This window comes from Cajanus cajan, chromosome 11, assembly GCF_000230855.2.
Source record: "Cajanus cajan strain Asha chromosome 11, NIPB_CcT2T_4, whole genome shotgun sequence".
NCBI lineage: Eukaryota > Viridiplantae > Streptophyta > Magnoliopsida > Fabales > Fabaceae > Cajanus > Cajanus cajan.
In genome coordinates, this window is record NC_138527.1 from 40,124,793 (window position 1) to 40,150,020 (window position 25,228).

Consider the following 25,228-nt stretch of genomic DNA (forward strand, 5'->3'; position numbering starts at 1 on the left):
TCTAAACATGATTACAATTCATAAATTAATAGGAGGCTCAGCCTTCCATTCAATGAATATTTTGGAATAATAAACTTGAAATTGATTATTAAAAATGTCTTAGATATTTAAATGGAGAGTGTGACAAATAGAACTGTACACAAGAGATGATGAACGTGACTTCCACCACGGATCTCCCTCCCTTTCTCTCTATTTCCTCTTTCAGCTACTAGCCTCTGGATAAACAGAAACTTCGGGCAGAACCTCCTCCTCTCTTAGGGATCGGAACTAGGGCAGAACCTCCTCTCTCTTTCTCTCTCTCTCTCTCTTTCTTTTTTTTTTCTCTCTCTCTCTCCCTCTCCCTTTTTCTCCTTCACTCCCTCCCTCTATTTATAGGAATTACAAAGTTACTATTCAGGTACTATTCACTCACGAAAATACTATTCATGAACAGTAAAAAATACTATTCACTCACGAAAATACTATTCATGAACAGTACAAAATACTATTCACTCACGGAAATACTATTCACACCGAAATTACTGTTCACATTTTTTTTATTTTTTATTTTTTTTTATTTTTATTTTTATTTTTTTAAAAATATACCTTTTTTGCTATATATATATATATTTTTTTTAAAACAAAAATTGACATTTTCCGGACGAAATTGGGTTACTACACTAATTCAATCTAACTCCATCTAAAATATGTTAATTATATCCTCCTTTTCTCAATTTTTCAGGTCTCATTAATTTACTCTTAGTTGAAGGCTGGAGGTTTGTATCTTCTCAATTTTAAATTGAACTATTTATGCCATTTAGATTTGTAATTCTAAACTGACTTATCATTGCTGGCTAATTCTCTATAAGTTTTTTGTAATCAGAACACATTCTAATTCATTTGTGCCCAAGTTCATATATACATACTTCAAGAAAACTTTGAAAATGACTCATTATAACTTTGTAAGTCAAAAGCTCTATAGAATTGTGTAATATAAAAACTTTGCTACAGTACAGTATATTCTTACTTTTTTTATGACTTATTTATTTTTTCTGACATTAACTTGTCATTTCTTTCTTTTAGATTTTCTTAACTTTTAAAATCTTCAATCTTTCAAAATACATTTATACAGATATTTTATAAATTATTAAAACAATAGAAATCAATAATGTATTAATTTTCAGTAAATCGGAAAATAATATACCATAACATCATTTATTGATGTTAATTGAAAATAAAATGATCTATCACGTTTGGTGAGTTTGGAGTTGGAATTCAGACGAAAATGACAGCCCGGATTAACTAAAAGTGAAAAGTCAACTTTTGAAGAGGGAGATTTATAAATAAAAATAGAACAAAAATAGTTAACAAATTAAGAAGAAAAAAAACTCCGAAATTCAATATTCTTTAATAAATAAAACTGCAATTTGTGGCGTATTAGTATTAATAATATTAATAATATGAAAACAGGCGTGGATTCACCGCTATGAAGCCCATTTAAAAGACGGTGTCCTTGGGAAATTTTTACTTAAATAATATTTTTTTTTTAAAAATTACAAAAATATCAACTGTGCAGGTTTATTTACCAATGTAGAACTGTTTACTGTTCATTTGGGCAAATTTTGGAAGTGGAACGGCCCGTTCCGAAAGCAGAACGGGCCGTTCTGCTTAAAGACACAGAGGCCTTTTTACGGCCATGCAACGGCCGTTCCGGAGGACGTTTTCAGGAAGTAGACCTTGGTTTGGAACGGGCCGTTCTGGTTTTGGAACGTCCCGTTCTGGGCAAACAGTAAAAAAAAGATTAAATTTTTTATTTTTTTTTAAATAAAAATAATAAAATTAACATAAAAATTGTAATAATATCAATTAATCAGGATTCATGAAATAATATTTAATATTAATGTTTAGAAGTTAAGAAACATTTAATATCAGCTATAAATAATATATTTAGACAATCACTTAAGATAATATCTGGCGTTTAAAACGTACAATTATCCCTGAACTATAGGGAATATATTCTCTCCGACTATAATTATCGGATAAAATTTTAACTATTCAATCAATTTTATTAAAATAATATATTTAGACAATCACTTAAGGTAATATCTTGCGTTTAAAGCGTACAATTATCCCTGAATTATAGGGAATATATTCTCTCCGACTATAATTATCGGATAAAATTTTAATTATTCAATCAATTTTATTAAAATAATATATTTAGACAATCACTTAAGATAATATCTTGCGTTTAAAGCGTACAATTATCCCTCAACTATAAGGAATATATTCTCTCCGACTATAATTATCGGATAAAATTTTAACTATTCAATCAATTTTATTAAAATAATATATTTAGACAATCACTTAAGATAATATCTTGCGTTTAAAACGTACAATTATCCCTGAACTATAGGGAATATATTCTCTCTGACTATAATTATCGTATAAAATTTTAATTATTCAATCAATTTTATTAAAATAATATATTTAGACAATCCCTTAAGATAATATCTTGCGTTTAAAGCGTACAATTATCCCTGAACTATAAGGAATATATTCTCTCCGACTATAATTATCGGATAAAATTTTAACTATTCAATCAATTTTATTAAAATAATATATTTAGACAATCACTTAAGATAATATCTTGCGTTTAAAACGTACAATTATCCCTAAACTATAGGGAATATATTCTCTCCGACTATAATTATCGGATAAAATTTTAACTATTCAATCAATTTTATTAAAATAATATATTTAGACAATCACTTAAGATAATATCTTGCGTTTAAAACGTACAATTATCCCTAAACTATAGGGAATATATTCTTTTCGACAATATAATTATTGGATAAAATTTTAACTATTCAATCAATTTTATTAAAATAATATATTTAAACAATCACTTAAGATAATATCTTGCGCTTAAAACGTACAATTATCCCTGAACTATAGGGAATATATTCTTTTCGACAATATAATTATCGGATAAAATTTTAACTATTCAATCAATTTTATTAAAATAATATATTTAAACAATCACTTAAGATAATATCTTGCGCTTAAAACGTACAATTATCCCTGAACTATAGGAAATATATTCTCTCCAACAATATAATTATCGGATAAAATTTTAACTATTAAATCAATTTTATTAAAATAATATATTTTGTTATAAATTAAATTTAAAAAATTAAGGGTCAAATTATCACATTTCACTATCAAATTGAATCCTGATTAATTGATATTATTATAATTTTTGTTAACTTTATTATTATTATTTTTTAAATAAAAAATAAAAAATTTAATTTTTTTTGTTTGCTCAGAACGGGCCGTTCAAAAACCAGAACGGCCCGTTCCAAACCAAGGTTTACTTCCTGAAAACGTCCTCCGGAACGGGCCGTTTCATGGCCGTTCCAGATTCAAAAACATGTTAAAATTTTGCCTCTGGAACAGGCCGTTCTGGGCCCGTTTTAATTTTAAAAAAAGGCCTCTGTGTCTTTAAGCAGAACGGCCCGTTCTGATTTCGGAACGGGCCGTTCCACTTCCAAAATAAACACGAAAATAAAAAAGAAAAAAAATTTAAAGTAACTCAGAATTCGGTTCCCGGGGAACCGAATTCTGAGTTGAAAAAACAAAAAAATAAGATTTTGAAGCTCAGAATTCGGTTCCCCGAGAACCGAATTCTGAGCATGAACAGTAAATAGTTTTACATTGGTAAATAAACCTGCACAGTTGATACTTTTGTAATTTTTTTTAAAAAAAATATTATTGAAGTAAAAATTTCTGTCCTTGGAAAACCGCGGTTTGAAGGCCCATGGTTTTATTTTCCTGGTATCCATAGCATATCATAATATTATGTGTCACTGTCTCCATTCTCTGCAGTCTGCATATATATATATAGTACTTAGCAGACAATTACTGGTTCATTTGGGTAGAGAGAGAGAGAGGAAAGGAAAAGGAAAAGCGAAAGACATGATGGTGGGGCAGTTGACGGGAACCAAGCCCAGCCGGAGCGACGAGGTTTTGGACGGTGAGGAACAACTGAGGATCGCCAATCAGATCCGAGCCCAATTCGATGCCTTGGAGCCCAAGCGACCTACCAAGCCCAACCGAAGCGAACCCGATGCCGTAGCCCAACACCCCGCCGTCTCAGTCATCGATATACCCGAGCTTCACAAGTTTCAATCCCTTCAATCAACCTCTCATGTCTCTAACCTCTTTCTCATCCACTTTATTTTTCAATAATTGCTGCGCACCTAATACGTAATACCTATTGCTTTTTCTGATAACCGTTAAAATTGACAGGCTATAATTTCATCGCCGGGGATGGTGGGTGCACCGGATGAGTTTGTGGAGACGCACTACTACAAAGAATTGATATCTATTGACAAACAACATCACACGGTTCGTCATTAATCCCTGTCTAGATCCAATTATATTTAAGCTTCATTTACTTTAGAAAGTGTACCTCGCTTAATTTGTAAGTTGCTTTTTCTCATCTTTTAAGTCTTGTAATTAATTTAATCAAATTGGAACTGGACCCTCTGAACAGACAGGGAGTGGGTTCATAAAGGGTATGGGAGAAGGAGGGGAAGGTGGATATGATGAGATTCAGTTACCTCATAACCATGTTAATGCGGCTGGTCAAAGAGCCTATAAAAGCAACCCTGCCACCAACGACTGGGTTCCTACTTCCCATGAATATCAGGTATAGACAATTTTTTTGTTCATACATATGTACTATCGTGTGAATTAGTCTTATGTTCTTTTGTGTTTTAAGTTGTAACAGGAATTCGTCTCGTCCAAGCCAAATAGGAGCGAGAGTACTTGATATGCTATGCTAATTGCTAATTGCTAGGTGAAAATGGATTAATCTTGTACCACATTTTTTTTCTTTTTATTATTTTGTATGCCTATTTGCTGCTTACAGGAGATTGGTGTTTGGTGTGGGGGTACAACGGTCGTTGTATGATTACATTAATACTATAGTCTACCAGAGAAAGGAGTTTCTGAATGCTATAAATCTCGTGACATGATATGCTTGCCTATTGACCACCTAACCAAAGTCACCTATCTTCTAGGTTGTAGTCCATTTTCACCACTTTTCAATTAATTTGTATCGGGACAAGTTTGAATAAATAAATAATTAATCATGGCACGGGTCTTTAGAGGTTTTTATGAAAAACATTAAATTAATTTTCTTAAATTTTATTTTATTTTTTAAAATCATATTGTACCCTCCCGGTATTTTTCAGATATGTTGTGGCAAAGAGGGGTGAATGAGTACACTAACAGTCATACCTCTTCTTCCTAGTAAGTCTGTTGTGGATCACCGCATTTGAGGTATTATCCACTTTGGTATTTGTTCGACCGTTGCGCTTTGGCATTCGTTGGGTCGTCATGGTTTTGCGTCTCGGTAGGTTAAGGAGGGAGAGTATTTATAAACTATCCTTAGCCTCGACTCCAAAGTGATGTACGACTTTTAGGCATACCGGAACAAGTCTTCTAATTGATTTCTAGGACCAAATGTTCTTACCGTAAGTCTACTGTCATCGTTAGGGTTAACACATCCAAGATATTATCCGCTTTGGCACTCATTGGACTGTCATGATTTTGTCCTTTAAAAGGCACCTCGGTGAGTTAAGGAGGGAAGATGTTTATAAATTACCTTTAACCTCGACTCTTAAGCAATGTGAGACTTTTAGGCATAGCAAAACACTCCCAATTCTCTAAGGTATGTTAAAACACTCCCAATTCTCTAAGGTATGTTAGTAAAAAATTTGATCTAATGTATCTTATATCTAGAATACAATTTTATCTTTAATAATTAAATATTATAGTACTAAAATCACCTTAAATTTTTGTAATATTTTTGGAGTACATAAAATTCATGAACAAATAACTATAAAAGGTTGAATCCTAAATTTAAATAGACAAATTGCACTCTTGAATATTTTTTCATTGGTTCTCACCTAGAACAAAATCCTCGTCCTCCAAGACCGGAACACATAATCATAAAGGGTTCTGAATATATTCTTTGATAAAATAATACTTTCTAAAGTAAAAAAAAAAATCAACTAACAAATCTAATGCTACGATACTTTCTCACCGTAATGCGAGCTGGAATGCAAACGTGAATCCGATATGCTGCTATGGCCTGATATATGCTTTTATCAAATCAATGATCTATGTCAATATATATATATATATATATATATATATATATATATATATATATATGTGCCATGCAATCTTTAAATAATTATGACTAGTTTTAATGCATCGTACTGTTTTATTTGAATTGAACGATCATGCTTTACAACTTCTTCCTCGCCAATCCATTTTAGGATTTGAAATCTTATTGTCATAGTAGTTGAACTCTTGTTTAAAAAACTCGAAATTTATCAACGAAATGATTTTATTCAAGTATAAAATTGTTGATTATAAAAGTATTTTAGCATCGTATTAGTTGATTAGACTAGTCGACATGTTTTCTAAATTTAATTCATTGAGAATTTAAAATGATCATGTTTGGATAACGCATACCATAACCAAGTGCTATAATTAATATGTTTAGTAGAAATGAATTCGTTGAGATTAGTTAAATTCTTGAAGTGGGTCAAAGCCATTAGTTACATCAAAGCCAACGAGAGATTAACTAACTAATTTACATTACATAATTTATTATCCATAAAAAAATATTCAAACATAGTACACACTAATTTTTATTTTTGAAAGTTTCTGAAATATAAATATAACTATATAAAAATAATTAAACTGTCCTAATTCCTAACACAAGGCTAATTCAACGTAATCATTTGAACGTGACAATTGAGAAGAAAAAAAAATCAGAAAATCTTGCTGATGATTGGACGAGCTTTGCATTGGGCCTCCAATGGAATGGTCTTGTGCACTATAGTTCCCCATCCTTCGCTCAAGTCAACTTCTTCCTCCCCAATCCTCTTCCACTCAAAGCATTGAATCAACGACCCTAAAGTCAAGCCCAAAGTTCTTTGGGCCATGGCTGCACCAGGACACGCCCTTCGCCCCAGCCCAAAAGGGATCAGCTTGTGGGCGTCAACTGGGCCATTCTCAAACCTCTCGGGCTTAAAGCTTGTGGGGTCAGCCCACAGCTCCGGGTCCCTGTGAATGGCCCACGCATTCACCATTAACAAGGTGTTCCGTGGCACGTCATATCCTCCGACGGTGCAGTCTTGGGAAGAATAATGAGGAAGCAACATAGGCACTGGTGGATGCAATCGCAGAGTCTCGGAGATTATGTTATGAAGATATGGTAATTTGGCAACATCCGCTTCTTCTATTAAACGCTCTTGTCCAACTTCAGTGTCTATTTCAATCCTTGCTTTCTCCAACACTTCTGGATGGTTCAACAAATTGGCCATGGCCCACTCTAATGCTACAGCAGAAGTCTCTGTTCCAGCAACATATAACGCCTGCCAAACCCAAAATAAAAAAAAAATAATTTTTTCATTCATGAAATAGGTGAAGGTACATAACATGGTAAAGTAAACCTTAATTAATTTAAACCTGTCATACCATGATAAGGCCTTTGATAATTTGGTCAGTGTAGTACTCAGGTTGTGACTCCTGCGAGGAAAGCAAATGGCCAATCATGGTATTTGAACTTTCCTTCTTATTCCGTTGTTCATCGATGAGACCCTGGAAGAACGCGTCTAGCTTCTCACCAGCCTCTGCCAACTTTCTGTGACGACTAAAACAGAAGAAACTCAAAACTGGCACAAAGTCTGCAAGGTTGGACCCCAACCCGAACTGCGATAATTCGCTCATCAACGTTCTAAACTTCTTAGCCTCCTCGGCGCTGGTCCCATCGTGTTCCTCGCCGTAGTAGCGTTTCCCACACACCATTCTCATGATAATGTTGAACGTTAGCTCCGCAAACATGGGCCTCAGCTCCACCCTAGTGAACTCCTCATGAGAGAGCTTCCGAAGCAACTTCGCCGTCTCGTCCCTTCGGATTCCCAAAAAGGAGTTGAGGCGGTGGTTCGAGAGAATCTCCAGGGAGCTTATGCGCCGCAAGTTGCGCCAGTGGTCGCCGTACGACGACGCTGTGATGATCGTGTGGTTGAAGCCGAGGTGCTTGGTCAAGGCGGAGCGGAAACGGTCCGCGAAAACGATGTCGTTTTTGGTGAAGCATTCTTCGGCGGCGGAAGCGGATGAAACCACGAGGACGGGTTGGGACCCGAATCGGAGAGAGAAAATGGGGCCACGTTTCTGCGAGATGGAGTGCAGGGTGCGGTGGATTGGTGGTTTCAACTGGTGGAGGTTGCCGATCAGTGGAAGAGACGGTGGACTTGGTGGTGGGTTTTTCACTCTCTTTCTGAAAAACAAAAGTTTTAGAGTGACAAGAAATATGAGAGCGTAAACGATGTTGTTAAGGATGTCTTCCATTTTTAGTAATTCTCGATGAGTCGTTGGATTGGATTTATTAATAAATACACGTGTATATATATGTGTTCTACTTTGAAAGGTATAAATACTAGTTCATCTTTGACTCTAACTTTGAACGTCAAAATAATTCCCTCCTATCATTTGACGTACGTGACTACGTCATAATGAAATCATGTGCTCTTCTAGACTTTTAAGTTTTAAGTTTCAACTTTGCTTTTAGTGTCAAATACTTTTACACCAAAATAATCAGAGATAAGTTTTGTTATAAATAAATATTTATTTAATAATAATAAAATAAATTATAAAATATTCATTCTTATAAATATTCACATTTTTAAAATATTAAAAATACATTTAATTAAACATAAAATAATTGTTAAATTTACTTTTATACTAAATATATGTATTTTAATTATTTATTTAGTATAAATATATTTTACAAAATTATTTTTTAATATAAATATAAATATACTTTTTATTTTATTTATGAATACTTATAAATAGTGGTAAATGTATAAAAATTTGATGAAGACTGAAATTAAATGGGATGGATGATGGGAGGTACTGCCGTCCGTGAGGCCCAATAGCATCCGTATTTAGAACACATACTTGTCAACATTGAATACGATCTAGAAGACTTGAGGGCTACTCACATGTTAGACCTGTCAAAGCCATCCGGCTAAATCCACCGTGACTGAATTCGTTAACAAGTGGTCAACTCAATTTATTTTACTTTTTAGGGAATTACTAAAAAATGAGTTTATAAATTTGTAATTAACTCATTTAATTTTTAAAAAATAAAATATGTATATATTTTTTAATGTCTAATCATATTTTTTTTTTAATATCTATTTTGTTTTAAATTATTTTTTAAATATTTATTCAGTCAAATTTATTTTTTTTAAAATATTTTTTTCTTATATTTAATCATACTATCTTTTTAATTTCTTTTTCTTTTTCTTCCATGAAAATAAGTCTCTAATCTAATAAACAACCACCTAGTATGACATTCGGCTAAATGAATTAATGGGTTATGAGTTTTTAATTTTTTTGTTTACGGGTTGTGAGTTTTTAATTTATTTTTTTTTACATAAGCGAGTTGTAGGTTTTCATATATATATTTTTTCTGAGGGAGATCATGAATCAATCTAGTTCACCACGGATTCAACCTGAGTGAGACAAGTTTTTAATAGGTGGAATTGAATTTTTAACAATATTAAAATTTGATTTTTTTTTTTAAATTTAACTTTACTCAAGTTCGTGATGGGTTGGATTGGCTCACAAACTGTGACATATTTCAATAATTCTAGATATAATATAAATTATGTAAAATATAATCTAAAAATTTATATTAAATTTTATATTTTTAATAATTCTTTATATTATACATTTAATTAATTTAATCATTAAATTATATAATATCACATTTAAAATTATATGTATTAATTTTTGTGTAATTTTTTAAAATTTATTTATCATGTCATCACAATATATTATTTGAATGCATAATATGATATTAAATATGTGTATATATTTATTTTTAGATATTATATCTAAAAAATTTAAATAATGAGAGATTTAATATATATTATCTTTACTATAAATTATAATATCATATGATTCAATGATTGAATAATTAAATTTATATTATTTAAAAAGTTATTAAAAAAATAAAATTTGATATAAATTTTTAGACAAATACATTTAAAAAAAGAAATTATTAATTTTATTAAAAAATATTTTTCTAAGGATAAAATTACACAAATTAGTATCCCAATGGACCCAATCACATGAAATGCTGTTTTGGTAAAGGGATGTTAATGACATGTTATTAAATTCTGTTTCTTTGCGTCCTGAGTGGATTAGGCTACAGTGCTGCACAAGGCATTTGGGCCATGGTCCAGTCCAATGTGGGCTGAGTGCTCTGTCGACAACAGTAGGGTTTAGCTTCGTGGCCACAGGCCCACAGCTACCTAAACCCCTAATTGCGGGTTCCAATTATCCGTACTCCGCAGAGAGCAGAAGCAAAGAAATGGCGTGGCGATGTGGATCTCTCTCTCGGTCGTTGCTCTCCGCCGCAAGAGCCACACCAACTCGTTCCTCCATTTCTGGCCTCCACCGTCCTTCTTCTCCTTCCCTACGCTCTCATCTTCTCCACCCTCGCCGCCCCCTCGTTACAGTCCCCAGGTAAGGTAACTCGTCTTTATTCCCTTTCTCACCTATGTTTTCATAACTATTCATCTTTTCTCAATTCTGAGTTTATTTTACTAGGAGTTTGGGATTTCTCGGGTGTGCGCAGTCGCTGATGCCTCTCCACAGCGCCGACGCCGCCGCTCGTCTCACTTCTCACATTTCCGTCGAATCGCGCGCTTGCTGCGAGTTGTCCCAGGGTATTTGTTCCTTCCGAGATCGCATTTCTTATTTTGTTGTGTCATGATTTCTGTGTAATGCGTTGTTCATCTGTCTAGTCATTAAGGTTATGTGTTGATTTGCGAAATTCTTTGGCCAACTACGGGAATGTGTTACTCATTTTTAGTTTACATATTTTCATTTTGTATGTACATAACTGTGTTTGTGTATTCAACAGGTACTTGAATAGGCTTTGCAATCGACACTAGTTGTGATTATACGTGTGCCTGGGCGTAAAAATGGTGGCTAATGCTTTGAAGCAGGAAGCCTGTTGGAGGTTTGGATAGTGAATTTGAGAAATACTTTAAGTATTTTTTATGATTTTTATAAATAACAAATTAGTATATCTGTTCTTCTATTAGAAACTTCAGGCTAGTTGAACGGCATCGACATTGTTATGCTTTGTACCATATTAGATTATCAGATTATAATAACAACAGTGTTCAAGATTCAAGTAGTGTTGAAATGGTTTTCTTTTGTTCTGGCGTAAAAATATGAAGTTTTGTGACGTTAGTTGAATCAGTGTTGCTGCTTAATATTATCAGGCCGTTACTTACTTCCATGTCCATTCCATGTTTTTGTATGGATGGATAGTGGAGGCGGCACCTATACTATAACCAAGCAGAGTTAGTGCAATGCATATTCAACTACTACTGTTTTCCCTCCTCTTCTGCAATTCCTTGCTTGGATGATAGGACTAATATCAAATTTCAATTTTTGCGTTGAGTTATTACGAAGAAGTTTGGTTTCTGTTGATTTTGGGTAATTTGAATGCTGTCTCTTAAATGATTACATAGGTTGGTAGAGACATTTTTGGTTTAGGCTACTCCTCCTTATGTTAGCGCCTTAGCGGTGCTCTCTCAACTTAGTTGACATACTGTCAAATTGTTCTTGTCTTTTATTGAAGATGATTGGGGTGATTGAATACTAGCGATATTGATAATGCACATGTCACGGGAAATAAGTCGTAGCTAAGGTATGTAACAACAGCATTTGATGTAGCTTCAGATAAGCTTTCCATGTATTTCTAAGCAAGCTTGTTACCATGCTTTTGTTTTTTTTGTACCCACTACATTAGAGAGCAGTGCACCAGCATGTATCACAAGTCTAGAGCTGTTGAAAAATTATGGTGAACTGAATTGCACTGTAAACTTCACCACAATGAGAGCTATAAATACGAACCTTTTAAACAAAGAACCGATTTGCAATGCTTCTCTTATAACCGGTTCTCAATAATTTGGTGCAGACATTATTCCTGATTCTTTTAACACAAACCACAAACACTGCAATTGTTCACTAATTAAAATCCTAAATCTATTTCTCACCTTCAATCTGATACCATTGCTGATAAATGAAGTAGTGGTTGCAAAGTTAAGCAAATTGGAAATCAGAAGGCAAGCACCACTCATCGGGAAGGATCTAGTTTGGGATTCCATGGACAATGCGAAGTACGGGTTATTAGATTTGTTATGTAACCTTGTGTGTAGGAGTTTGAAACTTTGAATTGCTGGTGTCTAGGGTAATAAATGCTTTTAGTTTTAGTTTAAAGGAAAATATAGAGGATAAATTGGCTTAGGACGAAGTCAAGCCTAGGTTCATTTGATGCCTGTATAGGATTAGGATCTAACCATTGTTCTATAGTCAATTTTCAGTATTATAGGTTGTGAATTGTATTTATTTTGTTAAAAATGTATAAATTTGTAGTTATTGTACATACAAAATTAAGTTAGATAATATGTATGAATTGTTATTCAATTTATTTGCATTATTTGTCTATGCAAATGCTTAGCTCTTTATTCCTAATTAATATAATTTTAATAAATTAGAGAGTGGTCACAACATCTTTAATGAACTCTAGATGTTGATCTTTATGAAAAATGGGAGATGTCTCATTGTCTCTTTATGATGTTCATAAAGATCAACATTTCTACTAGTATCTAAGGTTTTGTTAATTAACATGATAATGTAGGGATCTTTCGAAAACTATTGACGAAAAATTTACTACATTTGACAAGTAGCTTGCTACCACCCTTGTAATGTAGTTTTTATAATGTAGTTTTCATCTGTGAAGCTTGCTGGGATAAGAGGAGTGCATGATCACATCATGCACATAAGGGATATAGTGACTCAATTGAATGCCTTGGAGATTACTATTTCAGAGTCTTTTCTGGTACACTACATTTTGTGCGCTTTGCTTAGGCAATATGCACCATATAAGCAACTAAAGAGCAAATTCATTAACTGTTTAGGAAACATTCAATACAAAAGGTCCTTGATCACAATACCTTTTACCCACAAATACGTTGTTCTTTGTCATTACAATCTTATCATATTCAAATAACACTTTAACCCTATCTTTCTCCACAAGTTCTATAGAAATTAAATTAACTCTAATGGAGGGCACATGAAGCACATCACTCAAAGCCAATGTCTTCATAAAGCACATCACTCAAAGCCAATGTCTTCATAGATGTGTGCAATAAAAGAACTTTACCCATTCTTAGAGTCGGAGTAGTCCTAGTATCACCTAGATAAACCTGTTCTTCCCCACCCCCCCCACAACAATGTAGGTGTTAAAAGCATCCCTGCCTGCGTGTATTTTTGAAGCTTATATCTGGGAAGACATTAACTTTTAGCGTTGTGCCCATCACCAGAGTTAATTTAATTTTTGTGGCACTTTTGGGGGAAGTTGCAGTTAAAGCTTTCATTTGAATCTGGTAAGATTATAATGACAACGAACAACGTATGTGAGTAAAGGTATTGTGATCGAAGACATTTCGTATTGAATGTATTTTAAAAGACCCAGACATGGTAATCTCCAATGCGTATAATTGAGCCACTAGGTCCCTTATGCTCATGATGTGATCGCGCATTCCTCTTTTTGCAGTGAGATTCACGGATGAATTTGCATTACAAAGGTGTAGTGAGATTCATGGATGAATTTATATTATAAAGTTGTAGTGGGATTCATGGATGAATTTGCATTATAAAGGTGTTGGCTAAGAACTTGTCAATGTAGCAAATTACTCATGAATGGCTTTTAAAGGACCGCGAACATTATCATGTTGATTCTTGTGAACTTAACATAGAGACGAGTAGATTGCTCTCACTTTTCATAAAGATCAATAGCTTCTAAAGTGTTGATTCCGTTTATACTTGGAGCTTCGTCCTTCCTTTTAGCAAAATTAACATCAAACCAACACTAATGAAGACGAACTCTCTCCCTAAACTGTATAGTTGTCCCCCTTATTTTGAGAAGATCATATTTTTAATATCAGAAATATTCGTAAGTTGAGAAATTATAAAGTTAAAATACGCGTGCTCATCATTTATAATGTCATGTTTCACCATTGCAAATCATGTCTTAATTCATAGTTACATAAACTTTGCTTGTTGGTTAAAGTCCTACTAATTAGACTCATAACCTTACGATCAAATTATGTTCATTTTCTTAATTTCTATGGGTATATTAAGTAATATAATTTAAAATTTCATCCTAATTAATTATACTAACGTATTAAATATTGTGGATAGAATTTATTACATCTCAATTATTTACATTTAATATTTCTTTTAAAAAAAAGCTTATTATATGATTCTAATCAATTAAAAGATGTGACTACTCTCTAATTTATTAGAATGAAATTAATTACTGAATTATTTTTGAATTGGGCTAAGCATTTGCAGAAACATCTTTAATAAATTAAACAAATTTAAATATTGTTTTAATTTCTGTAAAATAAACATATTTTGATTTTATTCACTATAAAAAAATTCTGTTTTTTTACCTTTCTAAAATTTAAAACTATTATTTTAATATATATTATTATGTAATTTTTTTTAAATTATGTATTTACTAAAAGGTTATGTGACCATCTCAAGTAGTATCTATCATTGTCCATGACATTTTAATTGCATGTGTCACTTCTAATTTTTTTATATAAAATTTTAAAATAAGTGTTAATATATATATATATATATATATATATATATATATATATATATATATATTAAAATGCTTATTAGAAATTAAAATAAAAAACAGGAACTTTAAATATTAGAATGATGAAAATTAAAAGAAAACTTTTTTATATGGATCAAAATCAAAATTTATTTATTTTCATGTGTCAAAAAACAATGTTTTCAAATTTTAGAAATATTAGAAATCAAAAAATAAAAAATTATAGAGATTAAAATCAAAAGTTATTCATCTTACAATAATTAACATTTTAAGCCAGTTGAATTAGACATAATAATTAACTTAATTTTGCATGATAACAACAAATTTTAAGAGTAAATATGCATATAGTTATTCAATAAATTATAAGCTCTAAACATTAAGCATTACATAATACATGTTTAGATCAGTAAAGCATAAGCTAAATAAATTAGAAAAGACCAACTCTGTAATACTTGTTTAGACCAATTCCTTCTGCGTTTGTTTGGTGCATACTAGGGATGTATAGAATGTCTTGGGTTTGCTTCGTAACTCATACTCTAACTTGGTTTTCGAAACCGTTACTCCACTAAGGGAGGTTCAGGTGGCCAAAGGAAGAGCAGCGACGATCCTCTTCATAGAGTTTTGACCATCACTGATCTCAACAAAATTGCAATGTTTGTGGAATATCAAATATATGCATATGACTATTATTTAGATACAGGAATGAATCTAACCCAAAAATAAAAAATAAAAAAGACAACATTAGAACCAAACTTCCCTTAAAACTAGGTAGTATTTCAAACTTAAAATCCCCCATCAATCGAAGGGCACATTTCCTCCTATATTTAGGGGAATAACCTACACAACAAATAGTCTATCTAGTTTCGTTCTTGCAAAATACAATAGGTTCAACATCAACAATTTAGTATGGTGTAGTTTTTATGAGCAGTGGTGTGTCATGAAACGAATACCTAGGCTAGGCAAGAACGTAGTCAGTGGGAGGTGCACAACCTTTTATTTCCAGAACTTCCCGGAAGAGTACAATGAACTTGATTTGCGAAAGATTTTTCAAAGGTGGGGAAGGGTCTGGGAAGTCGTTGTGGTTAGGAAAAGGAATAGATGGGGGAACAGGTTTGGGTTTGTAAGATTTCTGGATGTAAACAACGTGAAGAGATTAGAAGGGGAACTGGATAATATTCGTATCGGAAGCCAAAAGTTGTTTGTCAACCTACCCAAGTTCCCAAGGAGTGGCCCGGTTTTGGTCCATAGTAACAATGCAGTAATGGATAAGGGGAGGACTTTAAATAAGGTTGCGATGGGGCATTCAGCTAAGAGCGTGAACTGGGGATTGAGCGGGAGACCGCTAGCAGACGGAGCTGGTATGAGGAAATCTTACGCTCAAGTTTTACGAGGAAGTGATACAGGTAAAACATCTCAAGCTTGGAGAGTCAAACACAGGTCTAACTCCGAACAGTGGAATGGCATAGCTATCACAGTGGCTGAATATGTGAACTCAGAGTGGCTCAAGGATTGCTGGGTGGGACGGCTGAAAGATCTAACCTTATTTGATAAAATACAAGATGCTAGGATCCTTTGTGGAAGAGCACAAGCAAAAGCGCGGTACATGGGAGATGATATGGTCCTGATTTCAGGGGTGGATGAGGAGGTCTTGAATGAACAACATGATGTTTGGTCTTTCTTCCACTGTATTCAAAAGTGGGATTCCAAGCTCATTCCCGGCAATAGGTTGGCGTGGGTGAGATGTAGTGGTGTCCCTATCCATGCATGGAGTCACGAGTGCTTCTCGAAAGTGATTGCGATGGTGGGTACCTTAGTTTCGGTGGATGACGAGACAACAACCTTCTCTAGGTTGGATGTTGCAAGGCTGTTAATTAAAACATCCTCCTTCAACTTAGTGGATACCCATCTCACGGTGAAGATCAATGATATGGTCACCAAGGTTCGCATTCATGAAGAAAATGCCAGTGTAGCTAGTCAATGCAAATGCTGGATGTGGTGCAAACAAGGTTCATTCATGTCATCGAATGGAAGTGAAAGGGAGGTAAACATTATCTCTTCGTCATCAGAAAGCTTAGATGAGAGTGTAAGCGAGGATGACGATTCGCCGGTGAAGGAGCAGGAAGACGATTGGGGGGACGAAGAACCCAAGAATTTGAATTTTGATCCACCAGTTGTTAACCAGCGGTCTCACGAAAAAGAGCAGAAAAGTTGGCATGAAAGGGATGCGAGTGGGGACAGAAATAGCATTAATGGTGCGGTGAAGGGTTTACCATTTATGGAAAACAATGGTATGGACCACATGCCACCAGAAATGGTTGGGAACTTTTCAACGAAAATAATGGATAAAGGTGAATATGATGACAAAAACAAAAAGGACGGAAATAAACAAAAAGAAGGGCGTCAGATGATAATATCCGATGAATGGCAGCACAACACATCAGGGCAGGGTCTAAGTCATATGCAAAATATTCAAACACACGGGAAACATGAAAATAAGGGACAAGGTGTGGAATTTGAGTTAAAGACGGGGTGTGGGCCTACTGGGGGTTGGGAGTTGCGTGAAGAAGTGCTCAACGGGCTGTTCCCTCGTGGCCCATCAACATTTGAGAGTGGAGAATCAAGTTTGAGACACGTGACAGCGGGTGGGAGGGTGAGGCAAGAGTTACTAGTAGATGGGCTTAACGAACATATACCCTCAGGCCTGTTGCCAACCATGGGTGATGAAAACGGTGTAGGAAGGACTGGGGTCGTGACACACCAATTGAGTAGGGGCCCACAACAGGTTCAGGGCAACATCAAGCACGTGAATCTCTCTAAGTTGCACAGTAATTTGGCCGTCAATAATCAGGATATTTGTAATGGCAGCCTTGATAATGCTGAGAAAACAAGTCAACCAGAGGCATGCGTTGCGGCGAATAATCATATTGGAGCCAGCCAGACTGTGAAAACACAAGTGGAAACATCACTTATGGGCGAGTCAAAATCTAATCTCTCAACATCACACAGTGTACTGAACAAAACACAGAAGGAGAGTGTAGAGGTGCGGAAGGAGGAGGAGATTCGCCCACACAATGAAGCACGATCCAAGGACCATCATCGCAACATGAAAGCGGCAAGGAGCAAAGTGAGGTATGCAGTATCTTCACTTTGTAATTCTATTTCTGATGGGGGTATAAACAATTGCAATAGGCTATTTTGGATGAAGAACGATGTTGTGGAGGCCAAAAGGATTTGGGAGATTGGGAAACAAATTGGTATCTCGTTCAATGGCGAGGAAGAACAGATTATCAAAACATTGATGGATTTAGAGGTTAGAGATCAAAAAGAGAGACAAGAACTAATAAATCAAACTATGAGGGGGAATCTAGATGGTAATCCATGAAGCTAATATCTTTTAATGTCAGGGGATTAGGGGGCAAGGTTAAGTGGAGGGTTATTAGGAAAATGATAGTAGAAGAAGATGCTCAGATTGTGTGTCTACAAGAAACAAAAAGGAAGAAATTACTGAAAGATTGTGCAAAAAACTATGGGGTGACGGACAATGTGAGTGGAGAGCTGTGCCAGCGATTAATGCTGCTGGTGGACTGTTATGTATTTGGAAAGTAGACAAATTTCACGTAAGTCAGCAATTTGAAGGTGTATCTTATCTAGGCTTGGAAGGGGTGTGGAAGGAAAATGGGCTAAGGTTGATTATTGTCAATGTCTACGCGCCGTGTCAAAGAGTTGCACGAATGGGTGTTTGGGATGAGATAACGGTCAAAAGAAGACTTAGTTCAGTTAACCTTTGGTGTGTGGTTGGAGACTTTAATAGTATAAGGTGTGAAGAAGAGAGAGTGAGTACGTCAGGGATAAGGTGTAGTCAGTCAGATATGCGTCCCTTTAATGAGTTCATTGAGAATATGGAAGTGGAGGATCTACCGATTGTAGGGAGGAGGTTTTCATGGTACAAGCCGAACTGTACAGTGAGGAGTAGACTAGACAGAATTATGGTGTCTAGGGAATGGTTGCTAGCATGGCCGGGGTAGTACGCAAATGATCATGGACAGGTGCATTTCGGACCATTGCCCGATTAAACTTCAAGTTTCAAACTCGGATTGGGGACCGAAACCTTTCCGTTCACTTGATCACTAGTTTCATGACCCCTCTTTCAAGAAATTTGTTGTTGATACATGGCAGGAGATGTCCATTCATGGTTGGGGGGCTTATGTATTGAAAGAGAAGTTTAAAATTCTCAAAGGAAAGTTAAGAGAATGGAATTATAACAAGTTTCAGGATCCGATGTCGTCACAAAAAAGGATTGTGAATATGCTAAGTAGGCTGGATAAGAAGGAAGAGGAATCAAGTCTGACTGAAGCTGAATGGTCGAATCGAGTTGAACTTCAAAATCAGTTCTGGGAGGTGGCTATTAGAAACGAATCGATTCTAGCCCAAAAATCTAGGGTCTGTTGGCTAAAAGAGGGAGACATGAACACAAAGTTTTTTCACTTAATGATCAACTGGAGAAGAAGAAAGAATGAACTGAAGGGACTATACATAAATGGGGTGTGGTCAGATGAACCCAAGGTGGTCAAAGCCCATGTAAAAGACTTTTCAACAAAGATTCCAAGAACAGCCTCAACCTAGACCTGCGTTGGATGGTGTACGATTCAAGGTCTTAACCTCATAACAAAATGAATTGCTTATTGCTCCTTTCACTGAAGTGGAGATTCGGTCTGCAGTATGGGAATGTGGTAGCTCAAAGTGCCCTGGCCGAGACGGTTTCAATTTTAGATTCATAAAAGAATTTTGGGGTACTTTGGGTGGGGATATTTGTCGCTTTATGAGAGAATTCCATAACAAGGGAAGATTACCTAGGGGAACAAATTCGGCATTCATCACTCTAATTCCTAAGAGAGATGATCCTCGGTGTCTTAGTGATTACAGGCCTATTTCTCTGGTAGGTTGTATGTACAAGATCTTGTCCAAGGTGCTTGCAAATAGATTGAAGCGTGTCTTGCCTAGTGTTATTGACGAGAGGCAAAGTGCCTTTATTGGGGGTAGGAATATCCTTCACAGCGCATTGGTTGTAAACGAAGTTGTGGACGAGGCTAAGAGATTGAATAAGCCGACCCTATTTTTTAAGGTGGATTACGAAAAGGCGTATGATTCTGTGTGTTGGACCTATCTTCTGTATATGCTAAGACGTCTTGGTTTCAATAACCTATGGGTTAGTTGGATCAGTGAATGCCTCATGTCATCCAGAGTGTCTGTGCTTGTGAACGGAAGCCCTTCAGAGGAATTCGGTCCCAAAAGGGGGCTTAGACAAGGTGATCCACTGTCCCCGTTCCTTTTCACAGTGGTAGCGGAAGGGTTAACGGGACTGATGAGGGAAGCTGTGAGTCAAAATAGTTTTTGTGGTGTGAAGGTTGGATCTCAACAGGTTCCTATCAGTATGATCCAATACGCTGATGATACCATGTTTATTGGTGAGGCAAACTTACAGAATGTAATGGCAACTAAAAGCATGATGAGATGCTTCGAGATGGTTTCGGGTTTGAAAGTCAACTTTTGTAAGAGCAAGTTTGGAGCCATGGGAATTGATTCTGGATTGGCGGAAGGTTATGCTCACTTATTGAATTGTACACTTCTATCCTTTCCTTTTACATACCTCGGGATTCCCATTGGCGCAAATCCAAGAAAGAAAGAGACGTGGAGGCCCATTGTTATCAAAATTCAGAAAAAGTTGTCCGCATGGAAAGGCAAGGTCCTATCAATGGCTGGTAGAGCGTGCTTATTGAATTCAGTATTAACCTCGCTACCACTATTATTTCTCTCTTTCTTCAGAATGCCGGCTAGTGTCAGCAAAGAAATCGTTAGTCTACAAAGAAACTTTTTATGGGGTTGTAAGGAAGATCAACGTAAAATTTGCTGGATAAGCTGGGATAGGGTGACTTTGCCAAAGAAGATGGGGGGATTAGGAGTCAAAAATATTACCAGGTTTAATATGGCTTTGTTAGCCAAGTGGAGGTGGTCTCTTTTTCACCAAAACGATTCTCTATGGGCCAGAGTATTATATTCGAGATATGGTGGTGGGACAAATCTTTGTGCTCAAAGTAGTTCCCGAAGAGATTCCATATGGTGGAGGGATCTACTTATGGTATGTGGTGGACTAGAACAAGACAATTGGTTTGAAAGGAAGATTAAGTGGAGAATTGGATCAGGAGCAAGAGCTAGATTTTGGCTAGATAATTGGACAGGCCCAATCTGTCTAGCAAGTGTTTTTCCGAGGCTATTCACTATTTCTGAACAACAAAATCATTTTATTCAGGATATGGGCTCTTGGACAGACAGTAGTTGGGTATGGCAGCTGCAATGGAGAAGGGAAAGGTTCGAATGGGAGATACAGTTGGAGCAGCAATTAATGCAACAACTTCTGGAGTGTAGTCCTAGGGCGGAGCAGGTTGACTCATGGTGGTGGTTGGGTGAACCGTCTGGAACTTATACAGTCAGGTCTGCATATAGTGCCATCACCTCTGAAGTTGTGGTAGGATCCAATAATGGTGCACCTAACATTATTTGGTCCATCCCGGCACCACCAAAAGTTAAAATTTTTGCTTGGAGAATGATGAGTAGGGGCCTCCCGACGGTGGATAATCTGGCTAGCAGGAGTATTACCATATCAGATAATGATGCACTATGTGTATTTTGTAAGCAAGATATTGAAACTGATTATCATTTGTTCTGCACCTGCTCGGTGGTTGACAAAGTATGGAAGGTATGTCTGTCTTGGATTAATTGTCCTACTCCACTCCCTAGGTGCATTTTGGAGCATTTCAACTTCATTCCTGGACCGATTTACCAAAATGTACAAGTTAAATATTGGCGTACCGTGTGGCTGGTCACTACTTGGACAGTGTGGAGGACAAGGAACCTATGCAGGTTCAATGATAACAGCTTCTGTTTTGATAGTCTGGTGAAAGAGATTCTGGTTCACAGTTGGAGGTGGTTGTCATCCTTCACAAAGACTTTCCGGTATACTTTTTCACAATGGTGCAGCAATCCTGGTCTATGCTTATGTAGATTAGGGGCTTGATGTGTTAGTGTAGGTGGAAGACAGCTACGATGGGAGTGGGGTTTATAATAGAGCAGTAGTAAAGGATTGTGAAGGGGTTACTTCTTTTTTATTTTTTTCTATTCACGGAACTGATGTTTGGTTCTATATGTACACTTTTCTGTTTATCTTTTTGGTACCACTGGTACCTTTTCAATGAAATTTTTCTTAGCTGTTCAAAAAAAAAAAAAATGGTGTAGTTTTTATGCTAAACTCAACGGTGATCAGTCCTAAGTGTAGATGAAGGATTTCAATCGATGGGCCAACATTTTATTTGCACTTTAATGCCATATTGAGCCCATTGCATATCTGATGGACTTCAGTTGGTGAGGCATTTTTATTGAAGAGTGGGCCACACTTTATTAGCATCTTAGTAACATATCCTTAGTCAGATTCATCCATAACCATTTAAAAACATGATAATTTTGAGCATTAAATAAAACGAGCCAGTTAAATTAACTTCAAAATCAGTGAACTGTGTAGGTGTTTGGTCCATTTAACTCTGAAGAGCGAAGAACTGGCTAATCACTAAATTGGTGGGTAACCTACCCAAAACAAGTTTGAACAATTTTTATTTTTATTTTTATTATATCAAAAAACTTTTTCCTAGACGAAAAATGGTTAAATGTCCGGTTACGAAGGTTCACCTGTGGGGTTCAACTCACGGATTGTTAATATTTAGCTTTTTTTTTTTTAATAAACACATCATGATTTAATTTCTTATGACTTTCCTAGTTTATTATGTATTATATTATATAATATTAAAATTACATATTTAATTATTGATATAATTACAGTTACTAAAATGTGTAAATTTTTTTTATACAAAGTGTGAATCTGTTCTCATCGGTTTAATGAATGATTTGGTTTTAAAAGGAATGATAGTAGGGAATATGTTGACATTGAATACATGAAGAGGATGCCCTATATTCCTTGTTGTTGTTTTTTTTCTTCTCTTGTTTCTATTCTTAAGTGTCAATTGTCAAAATCAAACCGACAGATTTCAACCCTAGCCCACATAGGAGATTCCATACGACCATGACCAATTCAGAACTCGTAATAGTTGCTTGCACATGTTGGCTTGTAGTTAGTCCTGATAACTTCTTAGGTTAGCCGACAGTTTTGAATCTTGAAGTTTGATAAAATTGGAACAGCATGCTAATTTTTTTCGTTTGGAATCTTAGAAACATGGTTCGAACAAAAGTCTTTAAACAATAAACTTTTCCACAAATCATGAACTTTACAAAATGGAAATCAAACAGGATGGAAGATTTAGGGCTTTTTGACTTGTTGGCATCACTTAATTGAAATTCTCACGAATTCCCTAACTCCTCTTTGGAGTACCGTCGAGAAGTAGTAATGATTTCCCCACTTTTCAAAAAAATACTCATTTAATTTTTCTCAGAAAAGAATTATTCACAAAACTGTTTTCAGATTAAACCAAAGTGCTAAAGGACAGCTGATTATATTTTAAAAGTAAATTTTTCACCAAAGCCGATAAAGTTATATTTACTTTTTTAAAAAAAATATGTTGTACTTTAACCCATTAAAATTTAATAAGGAATTTATTTTTGCTTGTTTACTTTAAAGGGAAATTTTCTTCAAATAATCATTTTAACATGTTATGGAACGTAAAGACAAACAAAAGCAAATATTACAACTTATTTATATGATCGTTTTAGGGACGGTGCTAATGATTCCTTAAGATGAAGTCAAGAAAGTGAAGTGCGTGTTTAGTTTCAATTTTTAAACGTGAGTTCTTATCTTTTCACGTCTAATTATCAATTTATGAAAAAATTATTATTTTTTCCTTCCAATTAAACATGAAAAATCAAGTTTTGACACTGATACAAACATACGAGAAGTCTGTATGTGTTGTGCCCAAAGTGTGTGGGTATCCTCCAAAGTCCCACATTGAGTAGTTTGTGTTGTGCCAAAGTGTGTGGGTATCCTCCAAAGTCCCACATTGAGTAGTTTGTGTTGTGCCAAAGTGTGTGGGTACATTCCAAAGTCCCACATTGGGTAGTTTGAAGAAGGGTAGTGGTAGAGTACTACTATAAATAAAGGGTGAGGGTTTGTGTTTACTCACCACAACAACATAGGTTCCTTTGAGTGTATTGGGAACTTGGGTAGTTGTGTGTCATGAGAGGGTTTTCAAGTTTTTCCAGAAAACTTGTGTGAGAGGTTTTGCAATTTTGTCCTTGTAAAAATTGCTAGTAAAATTTGTTTGTGGATGTAGGCAAGAAGTGCCGAACCACGTTAATTTTTGAGTTTGTTTCTTTAATTTGTTTCTCTTGTTGTGTGTGCTTTCGCTGTTACAGTTTTTATTTTCCCTCTGGTACCCAACAGTGGTATCAAAGCTGATGGTCTGATCGGGAGACCGGCTCGATGGTAGGTCTCTGGGGAATTCTTAATTCTTAGTATGCTCTGTGGTTGCAGCATTGTCTGATCTTCCACATCAAAAAAGAATTGAGGTTTTGCTCAAGGGAGGAAGAGAAGCAAAGTACCAGGGAGGAAAAGAAGCAGTACGTGGGCCAGAGCAGAACGGTGCTATGACTACGATGAAGTTAGATGTTCCTTTGTTTGATGGGAGGATAGACTTCTCCTTATGGCAATGCACAATCCAGGACTATTTAGTACAGCAGGGTCTTGATTGTGCCTTAGAAGAAGAAAAGCCATGTGAGATGAAAGATTCAGAATGGAGTACAATCCAGAAAAAGGCAGTGAGCACAATTCGATTGGCACTAGCTCCACAAATCAAAGTGACTGTGTTGAAAGAAACCTCTCCAAGGAAGTTGTGGAATTTGTTGGAAGGCAAGTTTGCATCGACGACGTTGACCAATCGATTGATGATGAAAATGGATCTGTACTCGCTGAAGATGGAAGATGAAGGTAATGTGTTTGATCACATTAATAAGTTTAATGAACTGGTATCTAGACTGATGAATGCAGGGGAGACTATCAAAGATGAAGAGCAAGCATTGTTGATATTGGCTTCTCTACCCAAATCTTATAAATCACTAGTGCAATCATTGCTAGCTGGGAAGAGTACATTGCTACTAGATGAGGTGATAAGGGCGTTGAAGGAGAATCAACAAATGATGGGTGGTGATAAATCCTCTGGAGACAGTCAGATACTGCTAGCTAAAGGCGAGCGAGGAAAGAAGTATGGTGATCAACATGGTAGAAGATTCCAGCCGAAAGATATGAGTAATATTCAGTGTCATTACTGTGGAGAGTTTGGTCACATTCAATTCAAATGTCCAGAATTCAAGGAGGACTTGAAATGTATGAAGGAGAAGAAGAAGAGTACTCCTTCTGTAAGTGTGGCCTGTTATGATGATGGATTAATGTGA

General features: G+C 35.5%; 4 protein-coding genes across 5 annotated transcripts; 3 read left to right on the top strand and 1 right to left on the bottom strand.

Annotated features, from left to right (window-relative positions):
- The first annotated feature begins 3,888 nt into the window (after positions 1-3,888).
- MEE59 (maternal effect embryo arrest 59) lies at positions 3,889-5,146 on the top strand. Of its 2 annotated transcripts, none has more exons than XM_020374755.3 (4): positions 3,889-4,188; positions 4,288-4,386; positions 4,535-4,690; positions 4,763-5,146. In XM_020374755.3, exons 1-4 carry the CDS (start codon positions 3,955-3,957, stop codon positions 4,766-4,768), a joined length of 495 nt encoding a protein of 164 aa, XP_020230344.1. In that variant the 5' UTR covers positions 3,889-3,954; the 3' UTR covers positions 4,769-5,146. The 2 variants fall into 2 exon arrangements, with proteins under 2 accessions (XP_020230344.1, XP_020230343.1); XM_020374754.2 differs by having other exon boundaries at positions 3,890-4,188; positions 4,772-5,146.
- Positions 5,147-6,636: 1,490 nt separating this feature from the next.
- On the bottom strand, positions 6,637-8,453 carry CYP81G1 (cytochrome P450, family 81, subfamily G, polypeptide 1). Its single transcript, XM_020374753.3, has 2 exons — positions 7,540-8,453; positions 6,637-7,436 (listed from the first exon to the last, which is right to left on the bottom strand). The coding sequence occupies exons 1-2, from the start codon at positions 8,410-8,412 to the stop codon at positions 6,831-6,833; spliced, it is 1,479 nt and encodes a 492-aa protein (XP_020230342.1). The 5' UTR covers positions 8,413-8,453; the 3' UTR covers positions 6,637-6,830.
- Positions 8,454-10,222: 1,769 nt separating this feature from the next.
- LOC109811114 (protein NONRESPONDING TO OXYLIPINS 2, mitochondrial) lies at positions 10,223-11,275 on the top strand. The gene is made up of 3 exons (XM_020374756.3): positions 10,223-10,599; positions 10,684-10,802; positions 11,000-11,275. Exons 1-3 carry the CDS (start codon positions 10,238-10,240, stop codon positions 11,005-11,007), a joined length of 489 nt encoding a protein of 162 aa, XP_020230345.2. The 5' UTR covers positions 10,223-10,237; the 3' UTR covers positions 11,008-11,275.
- Positions 11,276-18,160: 6,885 nt separating this feature from the next.
- On the top strand, positions 18,161-25,228 carry LOC145953543 (uncharacterized). The gene is made up of 7 exons (XM_083067519.1): positions 18,161-18,368; positions 18,434-18,771; positions 18,959-19,360; positions 19,488-21,536; positions 21,731-21,793; positions 21,868-21,922; positions 24,312-25,228. Exons 1-7 carry the CDS (start codon positions 18,161-18,163, stop codon positions 25,226-25,228), a joined length of 4,032 nt encoding a protein of 1,343 aa, XP_082923645.1.

Bases quoted from the DNA above. Each gene is read 5' to 3' on its own strand.
- MEE59 (XM_020374754.2), top strand. From the start codon at position 3,955: ATGATGGTGGGGCAGTTGACGGGAACCAAGCCCAGCCGGAGCGACGAG. The intron at 4,387-4,534 runs GTTCGTCATTAA...CCCTCTGAACAG, and splicing joins TTGACAAACAACATCACACG to ACAGGGAGTGGGTTCATAAA. The intron at 4,691-4,771 runs GTATAGACAATT...AAGTTGTAACAG, and splicing joins CTACTTCCCATGAATATCAG to GAATTCGTCTCGTCCAAGCC.
- CYP81G1 (XM_020374753.3), bottom strand. From the start codon at position 8,412: ATGGAAGACATCCTTAACAACATCGTTTACGCTCTCATATTTCTTGTC. The intron at 7,437-7,539 runs GTATGACAGGTT...TGGGTTTGGCAG, and splicing joins TTATCAAAGGCCTTATCATG to GCGTTATATGTTGCTGGAAC.
- LOC109811114 (XM_020374756.3), top strand. From the start codon at position 10,238: ATGTTATTAAATTCTGTTTCTTTGCGTCCTGAGTGGATTAGGCTACAG. The intron at 10,600-10,683 runs GTAAGGTAACTC...TTATTTTACTAG, and splicing joins CCCCTCGTTACAGTCCCCAG to GAGTTTGGGATTTCTCGGGT.
- LOC145953543 (XM_083067519.1), top strand. From the start codon at position 18,161: ATGAAGCTAATATCTTTTAATGTCAGGGGATTAGGGGGCAAGGTTAAG. The intron at 18,772-18,958 runs GTGTCTAGGGAA...GATACATGGCAG, and splicing joins GTAGACTAGACAGAATTATG to GAGATGTCCATTCATGGTTG. The intron at 21,794-21,867 runs GTATACTTTTTC...GTGTTAGTGTAG, and splicing joins TCCTTCACAAAGACTTTCCG to GTGGAAGACAGCTACGATGG.